The sequence below is a fragment of the Zophobas morio genome, unplaced genomic scaffold (assembly GCF_036711695.1).
Source record: "Zophobas morio isolate AGI-343-1 ecotype UQ-CSIRO unplaced genomic scaffold, CSIRO_AGI_Zmor_V1 ptg000029l, whole genome shotgun sequence".
Classification (NCBI taxonomy): domain Eukaryota; kingdom Metazoa; phylum Arthropoda; class Insecta; order Coleoptera; family Tenebrionidae; genus Zophobas; species Zophobas morio.
Window position 1 is genome coordinate 10,161,651 of NW_026972134.1, and position 19,786 is coordinate 10,181,436.

General features: G+C 33.2%; 4 protein-coding genes across 9 annotated transcripts; 2 read left to right on the plus strand and 2 right to left on the minus strand.

The window, feature by feature from the left end:
• Positions 1–1,615: 1,615 nt before the first annotated feature.
• Positions 1,616–9,167, minus strand: LOC135137764 (N(4)-(Beta-N-acetylglucosaminyl)-L-asparaginase-like). Of its 2 annotated transcripts, XM_064067497.1 has the most exons (8): positions 9,115–9,167; positions 8,099–8,239; positions 3,221–3,356; positions 2,702–2,858; positions 2,422–2,647; positions 2,156–2,346; positions 1,982–2,089; positions 1,616–1,937 (listed from the first exon to the last, which is right to left on the minus strand). In XM_064067497.1, exons 3-8 carry the CDS (start codon positions 3,339–3,341, stop codon positions 1,709–1,711), a joined length of 1,032 nt encoding a protein of 343 aa, XP_063923567.1. In that variant the 5' UTR covers positions 3,342–3,356; positions 8,099–8,239; positions 9,115–9,167; the 3' UTR covers positions 1,616–1,708. The 2 variants fall into 2 exon arrangements, with proteins under 2 accessions (XP_063923567.1, XP_063923566.1); XM_064067496.1 differs by lacking the exon at positions 9,115–9,167 and having other exon boundaries at positions 8,099–8,429.
• On the plus strand, positions 8,168–8,575 carry LOC135137386 (dnaJ homolog subfamily C member 24). Its single transcript, XM_064067013.1, has one exon. It carries the CDS (start codon positions 8,168–8,170, stop codon positions 8,573–8,575), a length of 408 nt encoding a protein of 135 aa, XP_063923083.1.
• LOC135137765 (clathrin light chain-like) lies at positions 9,157–11,260 on the plus strand. 4 transcript variants are annotated; one of them, XM_064067498.1, is made up of 7 exons: positions 9,159–9,390; positions 9,514–9,597; positions 10,180–10,221; positions 10,368–10,466; positions 10,519–10,630; positions 10,696–10,707; positions 10,953–11,260. In XM_064067498.1, the coding sequence occupies exons 1-7, from the start codon at positions 9,252–9,254 to the stop codon at positions 11,134–11,136; spliced, it is 672 nt and encodes a 223-aa protein (XP_063923568.1). In that variant the 5' UTR covers positions 9,159–9,251; the 3' UTR covers positions 11,137–11,260. The 4 variants fall into 4 exon arrangements, with proteins under 4 accessions (XP_063923571.1, XP_063923570.1, XP_063923568.1 ...); XM_064067500.1 differs by lacking the exon at positions 10,180–10,221 and having other exon boundaries at positions 9,158–9,390; XM_064067499.1 differs by lacking the exon at positions 10,696–10,707 and having other exon boundaries at positions 9,160–9,390.
• Positions 11,261–12,515: 1,255 nt separating this feature from the next.
• On the minus strand, positions 12,516–13,165 carry LOC135137767 (mitochondrial import inner membrane translocase subunit Tim8-like). Of its 2 annotated transcripts, none has more exons than XM_064067502.1 (3): positions 13,058–13,165; positions 12,815–13,001; positions 12,516–12,758 (listed from the first exon to the last, which is right to left on the minus strand). In XM_064067502.1, the coding sequence occupies exons 2-3, from the start codon at positions 12,923–12,925 to the stop codon at positions 12,588–12,590; spliced, it is 282 nt and encodes a 93-aa protein (XP_063923572.1). In that variant the 5' UTR covers positions 12,926–13,001; positions 13,058–13,165; the 3' UTR covers positions 12,516–12,587. The 2 variants fall into 2 exon arrangements, with proteins under 2 accessions (XP_063923572.1, XP_063923573.1); XM_064067503.1 differs by having other exon boundaries at positions 12,815–12,985; positions 13,058–13,164.
• Between the last annotated feature and the right edge of the window lie 6,621 nt (positions 13,166–19,786).

Sequence of the window (19,786 nt, forward strand, 5' to 3'; positions counted from 1 at the left end):
CAATTTTGTTTTGTTTTTTTTTTAAATTTGGATGTTTGGGGTAAAAACTCAACACTTATTCATAAATCACAAGCGCAGGACTAGCTTATTTTATAAAATTTAAATAACATTTACTAATGTAAATTTGGGAGATGACGTCATCACATTATTAGTGGGGATGATTAGCCAAATTTTGATTAGCGTTTTATCATCTACACGATATTTCTAATCCACATATAAATATCTTTGACAATGATCGGTGTAACAGTTGTCTATTAAAAATTCGAACAGACGGCAGACAGACAGACAGAAACGGGAGACTTATTTTTTCGTGTTCTAGGGGCATGAAACGTCGAGAAAATATGAAAGAAGCCAGTCACCTGATGGACTTGATTGCAATAGGTACTTCCCTAGTTTACGGTCGGGAAGTAAAAAATATGAAAGCAAGCAGTCGCTCAATGGAGCTGATTAACAGTGAGTTTCTAAAATTTCAAAATATAATACAGGTGATTCAAACAAAAATTCGACCACTTTGACATTCAGAAAGTTTCAAGTTCCAGTGGCGGCCAAAGTACAGTGGGACACATCTTGAAAGAATTTTTTCAAAAAAATTAGTTTTGTAAACTGGACTACATTGAATAGGTATTTATCATCGATAGTTTATTCTAGTAAGATATCTGTGGTATTCATTAACAATGACAATTAAACGTCAATCAAATTTGAAAATTACACTAAAAAAAGAAGAGTGTCCCACTTTATTTTGATCGCCACTGTATGTTTAGGACAGTGAGCAGCGACAAAAATTCAAAATTTTGAAGTGTATGTCAAAATCTGTGGTCTAGTTTTCTATAGTGACTGTATGGTGTTAAGAAGGCTTTGTAGAACTCGAAAAAAATGGTTAAAAAAATCCCTGAAACAATTTTTTTGAAAATATTAAACTTCAAAATTAAAGAATGAATTTCGTATTTCTAATAAGTTTTAATGTGGATGTGAAGTTAATTGACATTCTAAAATTCCGATAAAAATGAAATTATTAATAACTAATCATGTAATTCATTCAAAGAAATTAGAATTACGAGATTTACAGGACGATCTTTTTATTTATTTTTCAAAAAAAGTCAAAAGAACAAACATTTTGGCTTAACTTAAAGCAAGTATTTCATCTACAAAATTTTTTAAACAATGTAGACTTTTTAAAATAAATCAGTTTGTATCGATTTGTTGTTTATTTAAACAGATTTGTATACTTCTGTAGTTTTACTCGCAGAATTATTTGTTACATTAAGCGAAGCAAAAATCACAAATCATTTTTTTTTTTCTTATTGTAAACTCAATCCTGGGACATACTGTTTATTATATAGAAGCGGCGTTCACTTATACGTTAAATGAATGTTCAAATAGGTTTAAAACACGGGTGTACCCTAGAATTCTTTTAATTTTGGCAAGGTGTTACGCTATAATTCAGCGTTCGACGGGGCTTTTGTCCGGAAAGTACCTGTTTCCGTCCACTGGTTGGTTCCGCCAAAATGGCGCGAAAGTACGATCTTTCGATAAAGTGGGAGTAAACACATAAGTCGCCACTAACGACTGTAGATTACTATTGCGATCCACTTTGTCACTAAATTTTGTCTGTGAGTAATTTATAAATTGTCAAACTGGCATTTATTTTTGAAAGTTGTATTACATTCATTAATCCAATTCAAACTTTATTAACATATTTTTCTTATCTTTATGATTCACAGTCAACGTTTTTAATAACGACACCACCAAGCTCCTCACTTGCCACGCAGAACGGAAACGAATCCATTCCGTTACAGGCGGCCCCAAAATCTCCTTTGTTTGTTGCAACTAAAACGGCCCCAAAGAAATCTGGATATTTTTGCGTTATTCTGTCAATTGCTATTTTGGCAGCTTTCGTAGGTGAAGCTCCTCTTCTCATTTCTTCAACAGCTAAAAAACTAATCAAAAATATAAAATATATACTGCAAAAATTAACACAAACCTAGGCAGAAATCTCATCATAATATCACCATCTCCAGTGGCAACGGCTGCCCCAACTTCATTGTCAGCGTAAGCCCCTGCACCTGGTATAGGCGAATCACCAACTCGCCTGTGAGGAGGATAGTTTTTGATGTTATTTTCTAGAGTCAATATTATCTACTTTTTTTTTATTTACCCAGGAATTTTATGATTAGCTCCATTTGTTGATGTTCCGGCAGCGACGTTACCATTTTGATCAATTGCTATTACACCTATTGTGTCATGGTTATCTGATGCAAAATGTTGCCATTCTTTGGAGTCTATTTCATTTGAAATATCTGCGACATGATAAGGTCCACATGACGTAGTTGGATTTGGTTCTACGTTCTTGAATAAAAAAAAGTGTCTGGTAGATACATAACTTCTATAATTTATGTATAATAATTATTATAAAAAACAGACCTGCCAAAAGTTTGGTTGGCAATTATTCGATTTCCAGTCTTTCCACAATTGAACAGAATAATTTGTTGATAGAGACTCTTCGTCAAAATTAAAACCTTTAGCAAACTCAGTAGCTAAATCACCCACAAGAAATGAGTGCTTTGTGTTTTCTAAGACATGACGAGCAACTTTGATAGCACTCTTAATCCTTCTTATTCCACCGACTGCACCCATATTAATTGTGGCACTACAAACAAAAATGTTTCATTTCTATAGAAAAAACATTTCTGTATTGAAGTACCCATCGAAAATCATGGCATCTAAAGTTGTTTCTCCATTTTCGTCCGGACTTCCACCATAACCAACTGTATTATCGCACTGATAGTCTTCACAGGTTGTTCCTGCAAGACTGACCGCGTCGATTGCACTAATGGAAGTTTGCTGCATCGCTGACCATACTATACAAAAATAAAAGTGAGTAAATAAATCTACCATATAGAAATATATACATAAAGTTATATCTAATCTCCACCTTCCGTGAGGCCGTAGGTTTGCCCTCTTCTCGCGTACCTGTTTATTCTAGTGGAGATCTATCCCTTATTTTGTTAGTTTTTCTTTTACTAGCTTGCGTACCTGGTGACAAGAGTCTCTGACAAGAGTGACTCCAGCACTTTCTTGGAGACCAGCAGGTTGGTGCCCGAGCACCGTTCCGTACAAGGCATCAACCAACTGGTGTGGAGGTGTAATTTTTCTCCGACCAGCCAGAGGTGTTATTAGTCGCGACTCCTACGTTTTAGTTATTATAAGTGTCAGGTCTTACCTTGTTCTGTTGCTTGGGTAAAGTTCCAGGTGTTCATAACAATGGGCACATACCCATAGATGGTGGATTTAAAAACAAAACAAAGCAGAAAAATGAAGTTTAATTGGATTTTTGACCTCATTCTTTCAGAGGTACCCTGAAAATAAATAAGAAATGATAATTAATGTACTTAGTTGCATGTGTAAATAAAATTTAAGTACACTATTTTTCTTTTTACTTTTCTAGACACTGTCTACAGAAGACAAAATCAAATCAAACTAATTTCTACGTGATATTCTTTCGATGTATTAACATAAATAAACACTGGAAGTTCAGCTTGCTATTACCTAGTGCTGAGAGAACATTTTATCCCGTTAGTTATGTGCTTTAAATATATTACATTGTCCGTAATTGGGAGAGCAAATTCCAAGAATCTCAGGGGCTGCGGGGGTGTTATTTATGCCGCTGGTTTTTAGTTTACAGAGGTTATCACAAAACGAAAATCGCAAAATCAAATTTTATATATTTTTTTAAAGAAGTAGGATTACATTTCAAAGGCGAGATAAGTTCAGACTATATAACCTTTGACCATTTTTTTATTATTATTATAATCCCTATGAGTTAAAACAAACATTTATGTGTCGATCATGATGTCGTCTGTTAAACTAGAAATAAAGAAGCATGTTACGAGATGTTTCAAGGGAGTTTTTCGTAACAAATTTTGTACTGACACCATTAAAGTGTAATCGTAATAATAAGAGTAATATATTTTCAAGATTTCGGGCAATTGAGCCATACTAATTTGGTCAATAAAGTAAATGGCTTAATTCTTTTTTTGTAATCATCCTTAAAAAATATTATACCGGGTGTCTGGAAAATGGTGGATTCACTCTTTATTATGTTATGTGCGGGGGTTTCGTGAGTACCAAAAAAATAATAAAACAATTCTTTGTGGTGTAGATTACGGAGAAAATATAATTTTATAAAAGTAAAATTGGCAACACTGGACGCACCCAATGTGTGAATACCTTCGGCAGACTTCGGCTTACTTTTTGATTTGTTAGTAACGATGGTGACCATGGTACCTGTGATGGTACCATGTTGAGAACCAAATATACAAAGTATTTACATATAATTCATAAATAAATACATATTTACACTTCTTCTGTTCTGCTCTTTTCTATACTACAAAATATACGATGTTTTTATTTACTCGACCCAGTTTCTGTTCGCTTCTGGAGCATTTTACTAATTAAATAAAATCACCTGATTATTCTCCCTACAAAATTTGGTATCACAAATTTGAACCTAATAACCCTTTCGACCTATCCATCTGCCAGGAAAAGTTTCATTTAAGTACTGTTGCACTTGACGTCCAAAATGGGTTGGACCACCGTTTTGTTGAAAACAAATAGTTTCTGTTGGTAACTCCGAACTACTACAATTCAATAAATTGTCATTACAAATATCAAACACATTGCATATAAAATTTCAAAAATTAAAATAATTTAAAATTGGTGAATTCTAATGGTGAAATGTATTAGGAATAATAATCCATGTACGTAATTCGCCAAAATTAGTCTTATTTTGGCAAGTACTAGCCCCCACCCGACCTCTATTTTCTTAGAGGACATATCATTTACTACACTTTTATCTTACTAATTACTAGCTCCGCCCTCCCACCCTCCCACCTTTATTTCCTTCAAAGATATGGTATTTACCAAAATCAGTCTTATCTTAGAAGGTACCAGCCCCGCTCACCCGCCCTGTTTTCATTCCAACGATTTTATTTCTGTTAAGTAAAGATCAACCGTTCATTCGGACCAGATAAAAGCAATCACTGAAATGTTGGGGTTAAGTATATGTTCTTCTGTAGAGTGAGAATGCGAACTAATAGAACGTAGGTTAAAAAAAGAAAAAAAAAAGTGCTAATCGTAATTGTTTTGTTATAGTTACTATTTGCTATAAGTTTTATTTCTTATTTCACATGAAAAAAATAAGAGAATGGGTGGGTGGGCGGGGCTAAGTTTTACTTTTTCCTAAGGAGTGTTTTATAAGCAAGCAATAGCCCCGCCCACCCACCTTCTCTTCATTTTAGTGATGACTCTTTCTATTGTTAATTAATGACAACGTTATTATCTTACCAGAATCTTAGTCAAATTTGTTAAACCATTGATGAGAAAATAAATAAATAAATAATTAAACTAAGTATCTAGGAAGTATAAGCTGGTGTTAAATAAGCATACCGACGTGAGAATCATATCTAAAAAGCAAAATTACCGATGCACCTCCCACTTGCAAAAGCTCCACCTTAATAAAACATTTCATTGGCCTGGAAAAGAGAGGCGGCGTTTACAATTTTACCTCATTCTGTCTACTTCACACAATTTATTTGTTTGTTATTTAGTTGTAAACGCCGACGGCAAAGTCGTTTTACAAATTTTTTTATAAAACTTTAGTAAAAATAAAATATTATAAAAAAAATGTAATCCTAGATTATTGTCATTGGTCAATGTAAAATTCAACTTCTGTCTCAAATCCAATAAAATGACTGCTCAAAGCAAAATAGGGGTGGGTGGGCTTTACCACTACACCCTTATCTTATGAAGCACTAGCCCCGCCCACCAGTGCTGTTTTCATTCTAACGATTGTATTTCTATGCAGTAAAGATCCACCATTCATTTGGACCAAATAAAAGCAATCACTGACATGGAGGCGGGGTGGGTGGGTGGGCGGGGTTAATTATTAGTTCTTCTGTAGTGTGAGAATGGGAACTAATAGAACGTATGAGGTTAAAAAAAAAAGAAAAAAGGTGCTAATCTCATTTTTTTATTATACTAGAGCTTATTTGAAATCAGAAGTACATCGAGTAGGAGGGATGAATGCGCAAAGCGCAAAGATGGGCGAATAGTATGGACGAGTCAGTGGCGGACCATTAGTATTGTTATTGGGGTTAGGCACCACCACGCACCACTAACAAGTTGTTATGGTGATAGTCACCAGTTTTGGAACTGACAATAATAAATAAAAAGAAAACAACAGTGTTTGTACGTATAATTAAAAAAAAAATAACAGTAACATCTGAAGGAAACATTAACAAGGCATTGCTAACAAAACCCAAAAGGAAGTTCGTTCTCGACGCTGCTGGTTCTGTGAAAGTAGTAGTTTTGACAAATTGCGTTGGGGCATAATTTCTTGTACCCCTATATCTAATTTCAGGTGATTTGTACAATTGGTTTTGAAGATATTCAACCATTTCCATACATTTCACCGACTCATACATTGTGGAAAATTTCATTTTTGAAAAAGTTGTCTAAAAATTCTGAAAAAATTCAGGAATATACATCCGACCTGCTGATTGCAAAAATATATAGCGTATACGTATAGCGAATTTTTTGAAATTATGATAAATTAATTAAAAAAGAATCGTCAGAATGCGAGCGCAGCGAGCACGTTCAGGTGTAATTAAAAAACTTACTAAGTAGTGTCCCTGAGACGCTAAATTATTAAGAACAATTTTGTTGTTATTTAAAAATGTTTGCTTAAAAATTATTTGTGATCACTAAATATAATGCCCCTGGGACTGAAATATCCTGAACGTGCTCGCTACGCTCGCATTTTAGACAATCGTTTTTTTCTGAATAATTTATTTTCACAAGGAGATCTTGAAAACCGTAACAATAAAAACTATGTAGCCTTGTTGACCGTTCATTCGTAAATGTTTTTACGACTCTGAATTAACTAAAAAATTACTTTCAGAATGCGAGCGCAGCGAGCACGTTCAGGTGTAATTTAAAAAAATATTTATTGGTTTCCCCGAGAAACTAAATTATTAAGAATAATTTTGTTGTCATTTAAAAATGAGAGTTTCAAGATTCTTTATGATCACTATATAACCTCTCCGGGAGTGAAACCTTTAATTTACCTTCAGGAGATTTAATTATTATAATAAATAAAAACAAGTACCCTTATTGAGTAAGATTAGTAAACTAGAATGAAGAGGGAATGGGTGGCTGGGGCTATTGCTTGCTTATAAGACTCCCTAGGAAAAAGTCAAACTTAGTACTTGCAAGGGTTAAACCACGGTTGTAGAATAGATAGGTTTGTACACTAATGGCTTGGGATGGCGACGCTTTTTTTCGATCCCTATATCCATGGAAAGGACACAGACAGCTAGCGCCTCTACCTTGTCGAGCGGAAATCGTTCTAGTTATTTTAGGGATTTTCGTTTACATTGCTTTATGAACAATACAAAATTTGTAAATGACATTTGATCGGAGTCGATAAATACGATTTCTTTTATTAATTACATCGGTTCTAGACAGATGCCTATAGAGTTCTGTGTCCCTAAAACGTCAAAAACCAGGCGACGCGATCGGCAATTGGCGTCGCTGACCAGGGATATGCAAATGTATGCTAGTGTATCAACCTATCTATTCTACAACCGTGGGTTAAACCTAGTCACTTGCTAAGATAAGACTGATTTTGCCCCTATTAAACTTGTAAAAACTTGTTAAATTTAAAAGGCGTTAAATTGCATATTTCCATAGTAACGAGTTAATTCCTAAATCTGATTGGCTACTTATTTTTTAACAATTGACATTAATTTTTCTGAGAGAAAACGAAAATACTACTAATATTATTATCACATTTTAAATTATGACAGTGCATGTCGGATAAAATGTTTCCCATCTATCTGTAGACACTTTTGACAATTTTGACCACCTTTTGACAGATAAGAGAAAAAACATAGGTTAGAATTTAACGAGTTTCATTTTCGTGTTCAACAGCACTGCGTTTTAATGTTCAATTTTGTGAACATTAGCTGCTTGTGTAGTTAAATAGATAAAATAGCATAGTTAGTAGAATATTTATCGCAAAAAAGGGAAAACAACTTACAATATTTGTTGTAGATGCTGTGCCTGAAGTCAAACTGCAGATACCACGAGTCTATAATTTTCTTTAAAAATGACGGACAAACTAAATGATGTCGACTACTATTCTGTTCTTAACTGCGACAAATCTGCTTCGTACAAGGAACTGAAACAAAATTATCAAGTACTGATAAGAAAATATCACCCTGATAAATGTGCTGGATCTCCCAACCATTTTATAACTATCGATAAAGCATGGAAAACATTGAGAGATGAAAAGTTACGAACGCAGTATGATACTTATTTACAAACACAAGCAGAATTTGATAGTGCAGTGGTGTTTGCACAACTAGCTAAGAGTGATTTGATTTTCAACAAAGAAAATCTGATGAATTATCCATGTAGATGTGGAAGCAGTTTTGTGATATACCAGGAGTACATAGAAGAGGAGGAGTGTCTTGTAGAATGTAATGAATGTTCCAACTGTTTGTTGATTAAATAAGATGGATAAATGTTTTGTTTATGTTATACTTCTATTTGCAACTTTACGGTAATGTTTAGTGTTACGTTTTTTATTTTTATTTTTCTGTTTCTACATGTTTTAAAATAAAGGTGTTTTCTCTTAATGAATACATTAAGAAATAATTTATATATGAACTTTTTGGAATATTTTTTACAAAAGTTTGACCACTCGCAGGTCGTTTTACGTCCCCAATCATATCCATAAAGTGTCACTTTTTTGTATTCAGAAATCGAAAACTTACTTTGTTTTTGAGCAACATTTTTTAAATAAATAAGTCAAAAGCGCCCTAATTTGAATTCCAGGTTTACTGAACTTACAACCCCTAGAAAAAATGTATTTCTAGAGGCTATAACTGAACTGATTTAACTATCAAATTAGCCATCTATTAGGCTATTTTCGAAGAACGAAAATGCATTGTGACACTACGAATTTAATCAGAATTCATTAGGAAGGGGCCCTGGGGAAGATTTCCATGTTAGAGTATAATTAGAGTAGGGGGATCGTTTTTTGAAACTCACCCGATTGATTATGATATTCTAGGGAATTTTGGTTTCGTAACGTCATCTGTCAATTCTGTCATCAAGTCATCATCTGACAGTTCAAGAACAAATTAAAATATTGATTCATCAGCGCTGTAATTTTTAATAACTAAAAAATGTCTAACTTTGATGCTTTTGATCAACCAGATGTGGATCCAGCCGCAGAATTTCTGGCCCGTGAGCAAAACGATTTGGCAGGTTTGGAAGATGAAGTTAAACCCGCCGCAGCAATGTCCGTTCCTCTTGTAAACGGAGGTAAGTGAAATTGGGGGGCGTATCAAACAAATCTAAAGCACGTTACTTTATTTAATGTCCTCTATTTTGCATGTATTGTTATTAGTTGATGTTGTATTTTTAAGTTTATCGCTTTACCTGTAGATGACCCAACCAATTCTGCAAGCAGTTTCGAAATGGTTGAAGGGTTTGAAGATGGAACTTCACTAAAGAGAGAAGATTTTGATGGTATGTGTGAAATTATTGATTTTGAAGTTATAGAAAATTTCAGTAGTTTTTAAAAATAATTCAGATGTTAATTTTAAATATAACTGATATAATGCAGTAGGGATTTGCATGTTCATATAAATGATACTAGGTGATTACAGTATTTCATACCAACACATAACATTATCAGGACAGGCTAAGTGTGGAAATTATCTAAGCGCTATTTGCATTAGTTTCAAAATTGGGTAGAGTTTTTTTCTTTTGCTTTTCAAATCATTATTAATAGAATAATTACCAGTACCTACTAATTTACTTCTTAAAAAGATCCATTACACGACAAGTATTACAGACTTACTTTTTTCTTACTTTTTATCAGAAATAAATACTCTAGCGCATTTTAACAAAAGTAAAACAGTAAGTTTCTTGTTCAGAATTTTTACTCTTACTTTTGCTGCTGGTTATCTGTCTTAAGTTTGACCTATGTGCATGTTTTCTGAACATTTTCTTTAGTCAACATAATGATGCAAATGGTTAAGGAAAACTTTGATTTAACATTTCTATTGTCAGTTATGCATGCCACTTAATATCTTTTTCTTCCTTTAGCTGATGCCTTTTTGAAACCTGAACATGACCTATTAAGAGGAGGTAAGTTGAAATTCAATGACAATGTATTTGCTTTTCTCAGTATAGTTCTGTTTAATGTAGAATGAATTTAATCAGTTCAAATTATTTTTATTAGAGAGTGCTAGTAGTGCATCTTGACTGTTGTTTTAATCTAACATTTTTTCTAGTGTCACCTTCACCCCCACCTCTCAACAGGGAAGTTCGAGAAGAACCAGAAAAGATAAAAAAATGGCGAGAGGAGCAAATTAAACGTTTGGAAGAGAAAGGTTAGTTATATTTAGAAAATATGTAGGAATTAATGTAATATTTAATAATTAGATGAAGAAGAAGAAAGGAAAAAATTGGAACTTCGTGAAGTAGCACGCAAAGAATTGGAAGACTGGTACAAAAATCATGAAGAAGCTATAGCAAAAACTAAAGCTGCTAATAGGTAAGATGATTTCCTTGATAAAAATTTCAATTTTTTGATGAAACTGTTACAACATGCAATCATAGAGATGCAGCAAAGTAAGTATTAGTTTTCTTAGTTTGGCAATTGATTTAATAAATCTACAAACATAGAGAACACTATTGCTATAATGCAAAACTAATTAATTACCTATTTTATTCTGTTATTCTATATTTTTTTTATTCTTTTAAGTTTCTGCTTAATGAGGGCTTTGAGAATGATTTAAATTTCAAAACTGATTTTAGTACTCTTGTGTATTTTAATACGCGTAAGATGTATATTTAAAAGTGCACTTTCTCTGTAGAAATGCTGAGAAACAATTCGTCGCTGAAGATGATGAAATCGAGCCAGGTACAGAGTGGGAAAGAATCGCAAAGTTGTGCGACTTTAATCCCAAAGCTAAACAAGGCAACAAAGATGTGTCCCGTATGCGTTCAATTGTTCTACAACTGAAGCAATCACCAATCCCCATCAACAACAAGGCTTAAAGAGTTTTAACCAGAACTAAACTTACTGTAAGAGGAAATTAAATAATCTAATGTAGATTTCATTTTATATTTACGCAGTTATTACATAAAATGTATAAATAATAAAAGATATATAAAATATAAATTAATTCGTTTTATTACCAGCTGATTGTCCAGTATAATTGCTTCAGTTTTTTGCAAGTGTTTGTTATGTCTTGAAATATTGTAGTCTGATCTAAAAAAATGTGTTACTAGGTAAATGTTGGTAAATTTGAGTAATCAACCTGTGATGGCGCAGTTATAAAAAGTTAAAATTTCTATTTTTGGGCAGTTTTCAATAACCATCTTCAGAACATTATCATCAACTTTGGTGCAGTTATCTAACCGCAGTTCGTGTAAATAAGGCCAATTTTCGTCTTTGATAGCTTCGCTTATACCTTTCCCTGTAACCTAAAAACACAGTAGGCATTCATAAAAAAATGTGTGCAGCATTACATCAGTATTTGAGATTGTTAAACATTTAATCACAGAGTTATGCTGAGCCAATGCAATAATGCCATTGTCAGTTATGTTGCAACCTTCACAATGAAGTTCACTAATATTTGTACAGTGAATGGATAACGTTTCTAATACACAGTCATTAAATTTTTCACAATGGGATATGTCTAGTACCAACAATTTTGGCATCTGTTGAAAAAGTTTTGTCAGACCTAAAATTCATGTTTTTACACTTTGATATTCTCAGAGTTCAAATGTTACCTTCACTGGTATATTCATGAATTCCAAAATTTCTAAGATTTAGATCAGTTAACATGCTACAGACGTTCATCGCATTTAGTGTATCATCATTGACATTTATTGATGAAAAGTCAATACATTTTAAATTTGGATGGATTAGTTCTTCTAGTATTTTATTGAATTCTAAATTACCAGAAAACGTGCTTTTTCTGACAAGTCTTTGTAAAATTTTTTCTTTCATGTATGGTGGTAGAAACTTCAGATAACCAGCATAGGAGAACACATTCTTGGCAACATACTCAATGGACCTTAAAAGAAAATCGAAAGTATTCTTATTATTAACATTCTAAACAATGTTACAAAGAAACTAGTGATGAAATTGGTCTTCTTGGCGTTGTCTTCAACGTTGACATTTTTATTTGTTCACTGTTCCCTATTCCCAAGGAGACCATCAAATGTAGAAAGAGCAAAATAACAATGCTAGATTTTGCTGGTTGCAGTCCATGCAGCGTTCCTAAACTTTTTGTACCAAGTACTTCAAAGAAAGTACTTTTACACTGTCAAAAATCAAAACATGTCAAACGCCCACTTTCAACTTAACCTCAAATAACCCTTACAGTTGTGCAAATTTCAAGACTACACTCATTAAAAAAGAACTCAACGACGAAAACAAAATTTTATTTATTTCAAACACTATAAAACGTCTGGTTCTAACATAATCATGCTGTTTCTCACTAAACACCAGCACTCTTCTGTAGCAACTGTGCGAAACGATTCGTTATTAAAAGAGAAACATCAATAAACCTATCGACACAATTTGTTAAACAAGTTTCCGTTTTGCTATCCAATTTGTTCCCTGTTTTCTCAACGCATTTGTCCCAGCAAAAGTCATTGAATTCATGAATCTAGACATGGAGAGCATTCATTAATAAATTATGGCTTTGATATAAGCATACTTTACCTGTGCATTGAATTGTGCCTTTTGTTTTTCTACCATGAGAAACTCTTGCAATTCTTTGTCGCCTTTATTATCGCTGCTGGTAGATGAGAAAGAATCTCCATAATCACTCATTTCGTTTGTTATTTATTTTTCTCCTTTGTGACTATCTGGATATTATATTTGCCTTTTTTTCTGAAGGTATGAAAGTCTGTTACAAAGACAATCTCACAGTGCAAGACAAAACTAATAATAATTATAACTTACGGTATTATGAATTTCTGTGGTTAAGTTAAAACCACAGGTTAAAACCGCAAGGTATAGACAACCACGCTTGGTAACTGGTAGTAAATTTCCCCCAAATTCCCTAGAAACATAATAAAACCAAAATCCCAAAACGCTTTTCTCTGGTTGCCTCGGATGACCATTCAAGTTTAAATTGGTAACAATGAATCTTGAAATCACGCCGACAAAAGATCTCCACTCAAGAGCCATCAGAGAAAATCAGAGGCGATGCCCTTTAGTTTAAAATGGGTTCATAGCTTACACGAGAAAAGAAAAGACAATAACACCTGGCGTGAGCGTTTTACCAGTGGCGTAACGTTACGGGATTAAAAAAGATGGGTTAATTACACAGGCATGCGATAAAAAACTAGGCCTAAAATGAACAGATAAATCTAGAGTTTCCTGCACTAAGTATAGAAAAAAAAATGTGTTGTGGTAACCGAATTTGAATCAAATTTTCGCGCTGAAATTAATTAACAGCAGCTCGAAATCACATTTGAATAATTTGAATTTGAAAAAAAATTCAATCAAAAAAATCGTTAAACATAGGCCTTGTGCACGTTCAGTTCTTTTTCTGGTACTTGGTAGCTCGCTGAGGGATTTTAGTTAGAGGGTCATTATTGTTTTGGTTTCTTGTGTGTGAGTATGGTGAAAAGACGCTGCAAGTTAGCTAGGTTAAATTAGTTGGTTTTGTAGTTAATAAAAGGGAGGAATCCTTTGTTTAACGAAAATTAATCGTAACGCCGATGGCGTCCAGTTTTCCTCAACACGCGCAGCTAATTCTTGCGGCTTTCTAATTTTTGACCCATGCTACACGTGTTATAAATTTGTTTTATTGTTTGTAAATTCACCGATCAGGTTAGGATTTTAATCGTTAACTGGTTCTAACACAATGTAACAGACATTTGCTAGGAGTTTTCATGAAATTCACTTAGTCAGGACTCGTTTGACTTTGTTTGTCTAATTATGAATAAGTTCCTGTATGTACTTTAGTGTTACATTATGACACTTCGTAATTTCTCACACAAGATCGCTAATACTTCATTAACGGCAGTTAATTTAACAAAATTCATAATTTTGTTAAGTGAACTGACGGGGGGGATTTTTCTCCTTAGACAGTTACCATCGTTATTAGGTATCATCGTTATCATCATTACATCACCGAGGCATTTCCTCGAAACGTTAAAGATTAATTACATCACCGAGGCATTTCCTCGCAACACTAAAATTTACATCACCGATACGCATTTTCCTCGCAAAGATGACTGGATATTTACCATGTGTTTTGTTTGGGGTAAGCAGTTCATGATTTTACAAACTTTCAAAGCTACCTAATTGTTTTTAAGTAACCAATCACTTGGATCAAGACATAATTTAACATAATGTAAACTCTTTGTTTGAATCGTTGATAAAGTGTGGCAAATAATAATCTCATGTAAATTTTGTTAGCTTTGCAATTTTTCACCTCATACAATATTTCTCTATCTCACAATTTTGACCTCGGTAATTTTCTTTGTTGTATAATTTTAATTGAACGTAAATTTCCATGCTCTGCAGTTTTATATAAAACGTGTTACAGAAAAAAGTACATTAAATTTAACCACGAACAGAACTCGTCAACAGAAAACATTTATCTATTTGGTATTTTTTCAAAAACGAATTTTTTTGGCGCAGTTTTACCCCCCCCCCCCATTATTTAACGAGCCGGCCATGCATTTCTTCAATTGTTGACCGTGAATTTTACTTTCGATGCATCAGGTGGATCAATTTTTACTTCCCGAGCGTAAGCAAAGGAAGTATTGTAATCGAGTCCGTCGGCCGACTCTCTACTTTTACGTTTTCTCGATCTTTCATGACCCCTAGAAGACGAAGAAATAGGTCTCCCATTTCCGTCTGTCCGTCCGTCTGTCCGTCTGTCCGTCTGTTGTCCCGGATTTTTAATAGACAGATAATCTCCGAAAGTACTCGACCGATTGTTGTGAAATTTTGTACTTATATTAAGAATATCATGTAGATGGTAAAACGCTAACCAAAATTTGTCTAATCATCCCCACCACTAATGCGATGACGTCACTTCAAAATTGTACATAGTAAATGGGTTTTCAATTGTATAAAATAACATAGTCCTACACATGTAGTTTACAACTCTGAATCGACTTTTCACCCGAAACGTCCAGATTTTTGGAAAAAAAATCAAAATTATAAAACAACATTTTGAAATTTAATTTTTAATCTGCTAACCAGAATGCTTTGAAATGTTGCAGATATTTTAAGGCTATAAAGAGCATCATAAATCTTTAGTCAAAAAATATTTGCTTATCCCCTCCAAAAACTTGATGACGTCAGCTCAAAAGTTTGTTGAATAAATCATATCTAAAATGTACAAAATATGATGAGTAGAGAGCGGAAAATATGCAGCAAAATTTTGAGAAATATGATCATATGATATGCACCAAATTTATGCAAATATGCAGTAACTTTCTTAATATATGCAGAGATATGCAGTTGCATATGCTCCAAAAATTAAAAAAAAGCTTAATAAAGGGGCAATTCTGAATCAAAGTTGTTAAATTTAAAGGGTGTTAAATTGCAAATTTACATAGTAACGAGTTAAATTCGTTAATCTGATTGGCTGTTTATTTTTTAACAACCTTTAAATTTTAACAGGTTCGATTCAGAATTGGGCCTTAAGCGAACTAAATTTATGTATAAAATTCAAAAGCAGGTTTCCCGAGCTTACGTTTTATTACAAAAAATACATAAATCACATTGCAAAGTGTTTAATTACATCTCACTAACACATTAATCACGTTTTTAAAGATAATAATGTTTTATATAATAAGCGGAAGTCGAAGCAATAAAACCGATGGTCGTTTTGTTTACAGTTTCTCTGTTTGACTCTCACGTATGCTGTTACGCCTGTCATCTTAAATTAAGAATGTTTATACATACATGATTTTCAGTTGCCTCTGATACGTATACGTGAGTAAATTATTGTTTCGTTATTTTATTGATTATTACAAATCAATATTCAAAACGACCCAATTCATTTTCCCGAAAATTTGAGAATATAATAATTTTATTCTTAGTATTACACTACATCTATCCCAACTGATATACGTGTCCTTGCAAAAATGTTGATGACGTCATCGCAATTTTTTTTTAAATTCCCACTACAAAAATGTAATGAGAAAAAAAACACAATAGGCATGCAGTCGTCAAGTTTCCGACAGCGAGGGAAGTACTGTCTAAACTCTTTAGACCAATTTTTTTTATTTTACCGGACTCCTTCGAATCCAGTAAAAAGTCAAATTTGACACAGTATGAAGTAAAATAAATGTAAATAACATATTGGAAATTTTTTCTACGCTTTCGTGTGCTCGCTTTTGTTACTAATAATACAAAGGAGAATGCTTTTAAATGCGTTTTCTCAAAACTTACTATATTTTTTTTAGAAAATTTATTAGACTAGAGACGGGCAGATATATACTAAAGACAAAACATAGATATGCAGTCATATATATCTTACAAAACGGGTAACATATGCCGCATAAAGTCAAAAATAAGACATTTTCTTTCACATTTTATGATGTAAAATGTAAATACAATTAAGTATATCGATAACTCGCTACTGAAAATTTATTGAAATATAATTTGTGTTAAAAAACATTTTTGTGGTTTTATGGTTTACTAACATAATTTGTTTATTTAAATTAAATATTTTTAATACATAGCACAAGCTCTTGATATTCTTTATTTTTATTCCAAGTAATAATTGTGTTTCCTTTAATTTTAACCAAGAAAATTTTTCGGTTATTATCTAACATACTTTTGTACATTAAGAAACTCCATTCCACGTCGCAGGACGTTATAGGACAATATTTAAATAAATAAAGAAGTCGTTTTTATGTGTTTTAAAATTCACTGTGATTTCCGGACTTTAGACTTTTTGGGGTTTCACTTCGGCACAAGAACTACTCGTATCTCAAAGAAAACAAACAGTGGAAAAATGGAACAGCTTTAGAAACTATTCTTTTATTTGTTGTGTCTTGCAGCGAGAAAGGAATATAGCGTATTGTATCTATATTTCATAGTAAAAATGTCGATCCGGTTTAAAATTCTACCCACCTAATTACGTTAACAAACTAAAATTTTCATTGAAGAGACAGACTGTTCTAGTAAACTTCACTATATAAATCTCTTCATTTACGAGCTATTGAAAGACCGCCGGTCTCACTGATACTTCTTACCTGGCTCCTACGAATGAAACGAAAAATGCACAGATTGAAAATATAGTAAATGGGGTGGTACCTACATATATATGTATGCGTAATATGTCGTTAGACATTCAGTATTTTGCAAATAAAATTTATTTCATTGAAAGCAGAAACATTAAAAACATATCTGTACAAGTTTGGGATCGATATGGCCAGTTGTTTAGAATATGCAAATATGCTTTTGTTCGTATTTACAATTATTACGAAACAGGTTATCAAATAATCTATTTTCACATGACGGGACTTTCAAGCGAAAGAAGAGTTAAAAACCATAAATTTTCATTGAAGAAACAAACTCTTCCAAGAAAATTTACCAAATATTTTAGTTTACGCACTATTGGACGAGCACTCATTAAAACGGTCAGTATACCTAATCGCATTATTCCATTGATACCTACTTACCGAAAACGTTTCCAGATGAGCCTATAACCTATAACATATAACACAAATTTGCGGATATTTCTCGTCAACCAGATATTATTTCATTTAGAAGTTTCTGGTAAATAAATAGGATTATTATAATGAACAAATAAAACAAATAAATTATGATTATTATTTGTTGTTTTAATCCAGTAGACGCTTATAGGCTTATTTATAAGCACACTTTTCTTGAAAACTCGGTAATAAATTCAGTGAAGCATCTTTGTGCCTTAATTCCTATTGGTAAATTGGGATTTTGAATAGAGGTCGCAGGAAAATTTTGTATGGTTTTATGGTTTATTTACATAATTTCCTTATTTACAATGAATGTTTTTAATATAATAATACAAGTTCTTGATATTATTTATTTTAATTACATTTAATAAACCATAAAACCACAAAAATCTTTTTTTAAGTCAAATTATATTTCAATAAATTTTCAGTAGCGAGTTATCAATATACTTAATTGTATTTACATCATAAAATTTATTTATTTTACTTCATGCTATGTCAAGTTTGACGTTTTACTGGATTCGAACGAGTCCGGTAAAATCAAAAAAACGGACAAGTCCGATAAAATTGAGCCAAAAAGGACAAGTGTTCCATTTCCGGAAGCGGCCACTGACCCTTTTGGGTCTCTTTTGCTTTACCTGTTATTGTAAATACAAATGTAAATTTAGTACTTCTGTAACCGTCCTGTAATAAACATCGAAACCGAACGCTGTCTATTTCGCACACAACAAAACAAAGGTCCTTCGAGCAATATCAAAGTACAATTCGGGGTCACATTGTCGTATTAACCAGATTACAAAAAACACTGGTGGACGAGCCGAGTTGTACAAACATTGGTCCTTCGAGACTGATTGCACAAAACATTGGTCCATCGAGTCGGATTATACAAAACAAGTCGAAGTTAAAGACTCGGCTACCTACTCGTCCTGAAACATCCCACTCGTATTGTAAAATTTGAGCTACCGGACCGTATCTAGAATAACTTTAATTACTAGTTATGTTTTCATCAACACTAACAAGTATTTAAAATAACAAGTAATAATTTGTTTGCATTGTTTATTCGTTATAATAATTCCATTTATTTACCATAAACTTTTAAACGAAATAAAATCTAATCGACTAGAAATAACCGCAAAGTTGTGTTAGGCTCATCTGGCAACGTTGTAAATTATCTAAATGCTTACTATGAGATGTTTACACATTTTTTTCGTCGCCCTCTATCGAGTGGTAGATTTATTAAATGTATTGTTGCTGTGATTTGGGTTGCCTATGCGGGTGATTGGTGTCCAAGCTTTTCGCCGGCGTTTGACGGCGGAATGTTGGTGCGCCATCTCTTTTTCGCCGGCCTTTGGCCTGTTCGCTCCAAACAATAGCATGGGTCTATCTATATGCATTTAATCAATGTTCCATATAATATTATTTCTATGTAGCTAGTATTTTGTATACAACGTTTAGTAGTGCTATGCCCCTTTTCGTGTTTTTCACGTTGCGATTAAAAAAGTGCCTGATAAAGTTACTTTTTTGGGTCTTACTCCGAGTCCCCTGTCCATTCATTGTAGTAATTATGTAGGTCACGAAACATTACCAGCGGCGCGTATAACAATTTACATTTAATTTCAAATAATTTTTTCTAGACACTGCTACCACTTAGGACCCTGAATTTTTGCCAGTAACATAATCATATTGTGACCTATTCCCCATTTTTTTTTGTGTATTTCGCAGTCAGCCTGTATACTCGGAATTTTAGTTTGTTTACGTTTGTCAATTTTAGATTTTACCTACGAGTTTGTTTGTTACTGTCTTACTCTAATCTAGTCAAGGACTGGGTAGTAATCTTGGATTACGCCCAGTCCTTTTTCTATTTCACCGTTTCCGTACACCTCGAACTGAGGATTCTTTTGTTATTGTAATTAGTCGCGCACCTCGAACCGAGTACCGACGATATCATTGGCTCTGTCTAAGTAGTTGCGACTCCCAGAATCATGATGAATTCTGAAGGAGT

Bases quoted from the DNA above. Each gene is read 5' to 3' on its own strand.
- LOC135137764 (XM_064067497.1), bottom strand. From the start codon at position 3,341: ATGAGGTCAAAAATCCAATTAAACTTCATTTTTCTGCTTTGTTTTGTT. The intron at 2,859-3,220 runs GTAAGACCTGAC...ATTTTTGTATAG, and splicing joins TACCCAAGCAACAGAACAAG to TATGGTCAGCGATGCAGCAA. The intron at 2,648-2,701 runs GTACTTCAATAC...TTTTGTTTGTAG, and splicing joins GATGCCATGATTTTCGATGG to TGCCACAATTAATATGGGTG.
- LOC135137386 (XM_064067013.1), top strand. From the start codon at position 8,168: ATGACGGACAAACTAAATGATGTCGACTACTATTCTGTTCTTAACTGC.
- LOC135137765 (XM_064067498.1), top strand. From the start codon at position 9,252: ATGTCTAACTTTGATGCTTTTGATCAACCAGATGTGGATCCAGCCGCA. The intron at 9,391-9,513 runs GTAAGTGAAATT...CTTTACCTGTAG, and splicing joins CGTTCCTCTTGTAAACGGAG to ATGACCCAACCAATTCTGCA. The intron at 10,467-10,518 runs GTTAGTTATATT...TTTAATAATTAG, and splicing joins TAAACGTTTGGAAGAGAAAG to ATGAAGAAGAAGAAAGGAAA.
- LOC135137767 (XM_064067502.1), bottom strand. From the start codon at position 12,925: ATGAGTGATTATGGAGATTCTTTCTCATCTACCAGCAGCGATAATAAA. The intron at 12,759-12,814 runs GTAAAGTATGCT...CTCCATGTCTAG, and splicing joins AGGCACAATTCAATGCACAG to ATTCATGAATTCAATGACTT.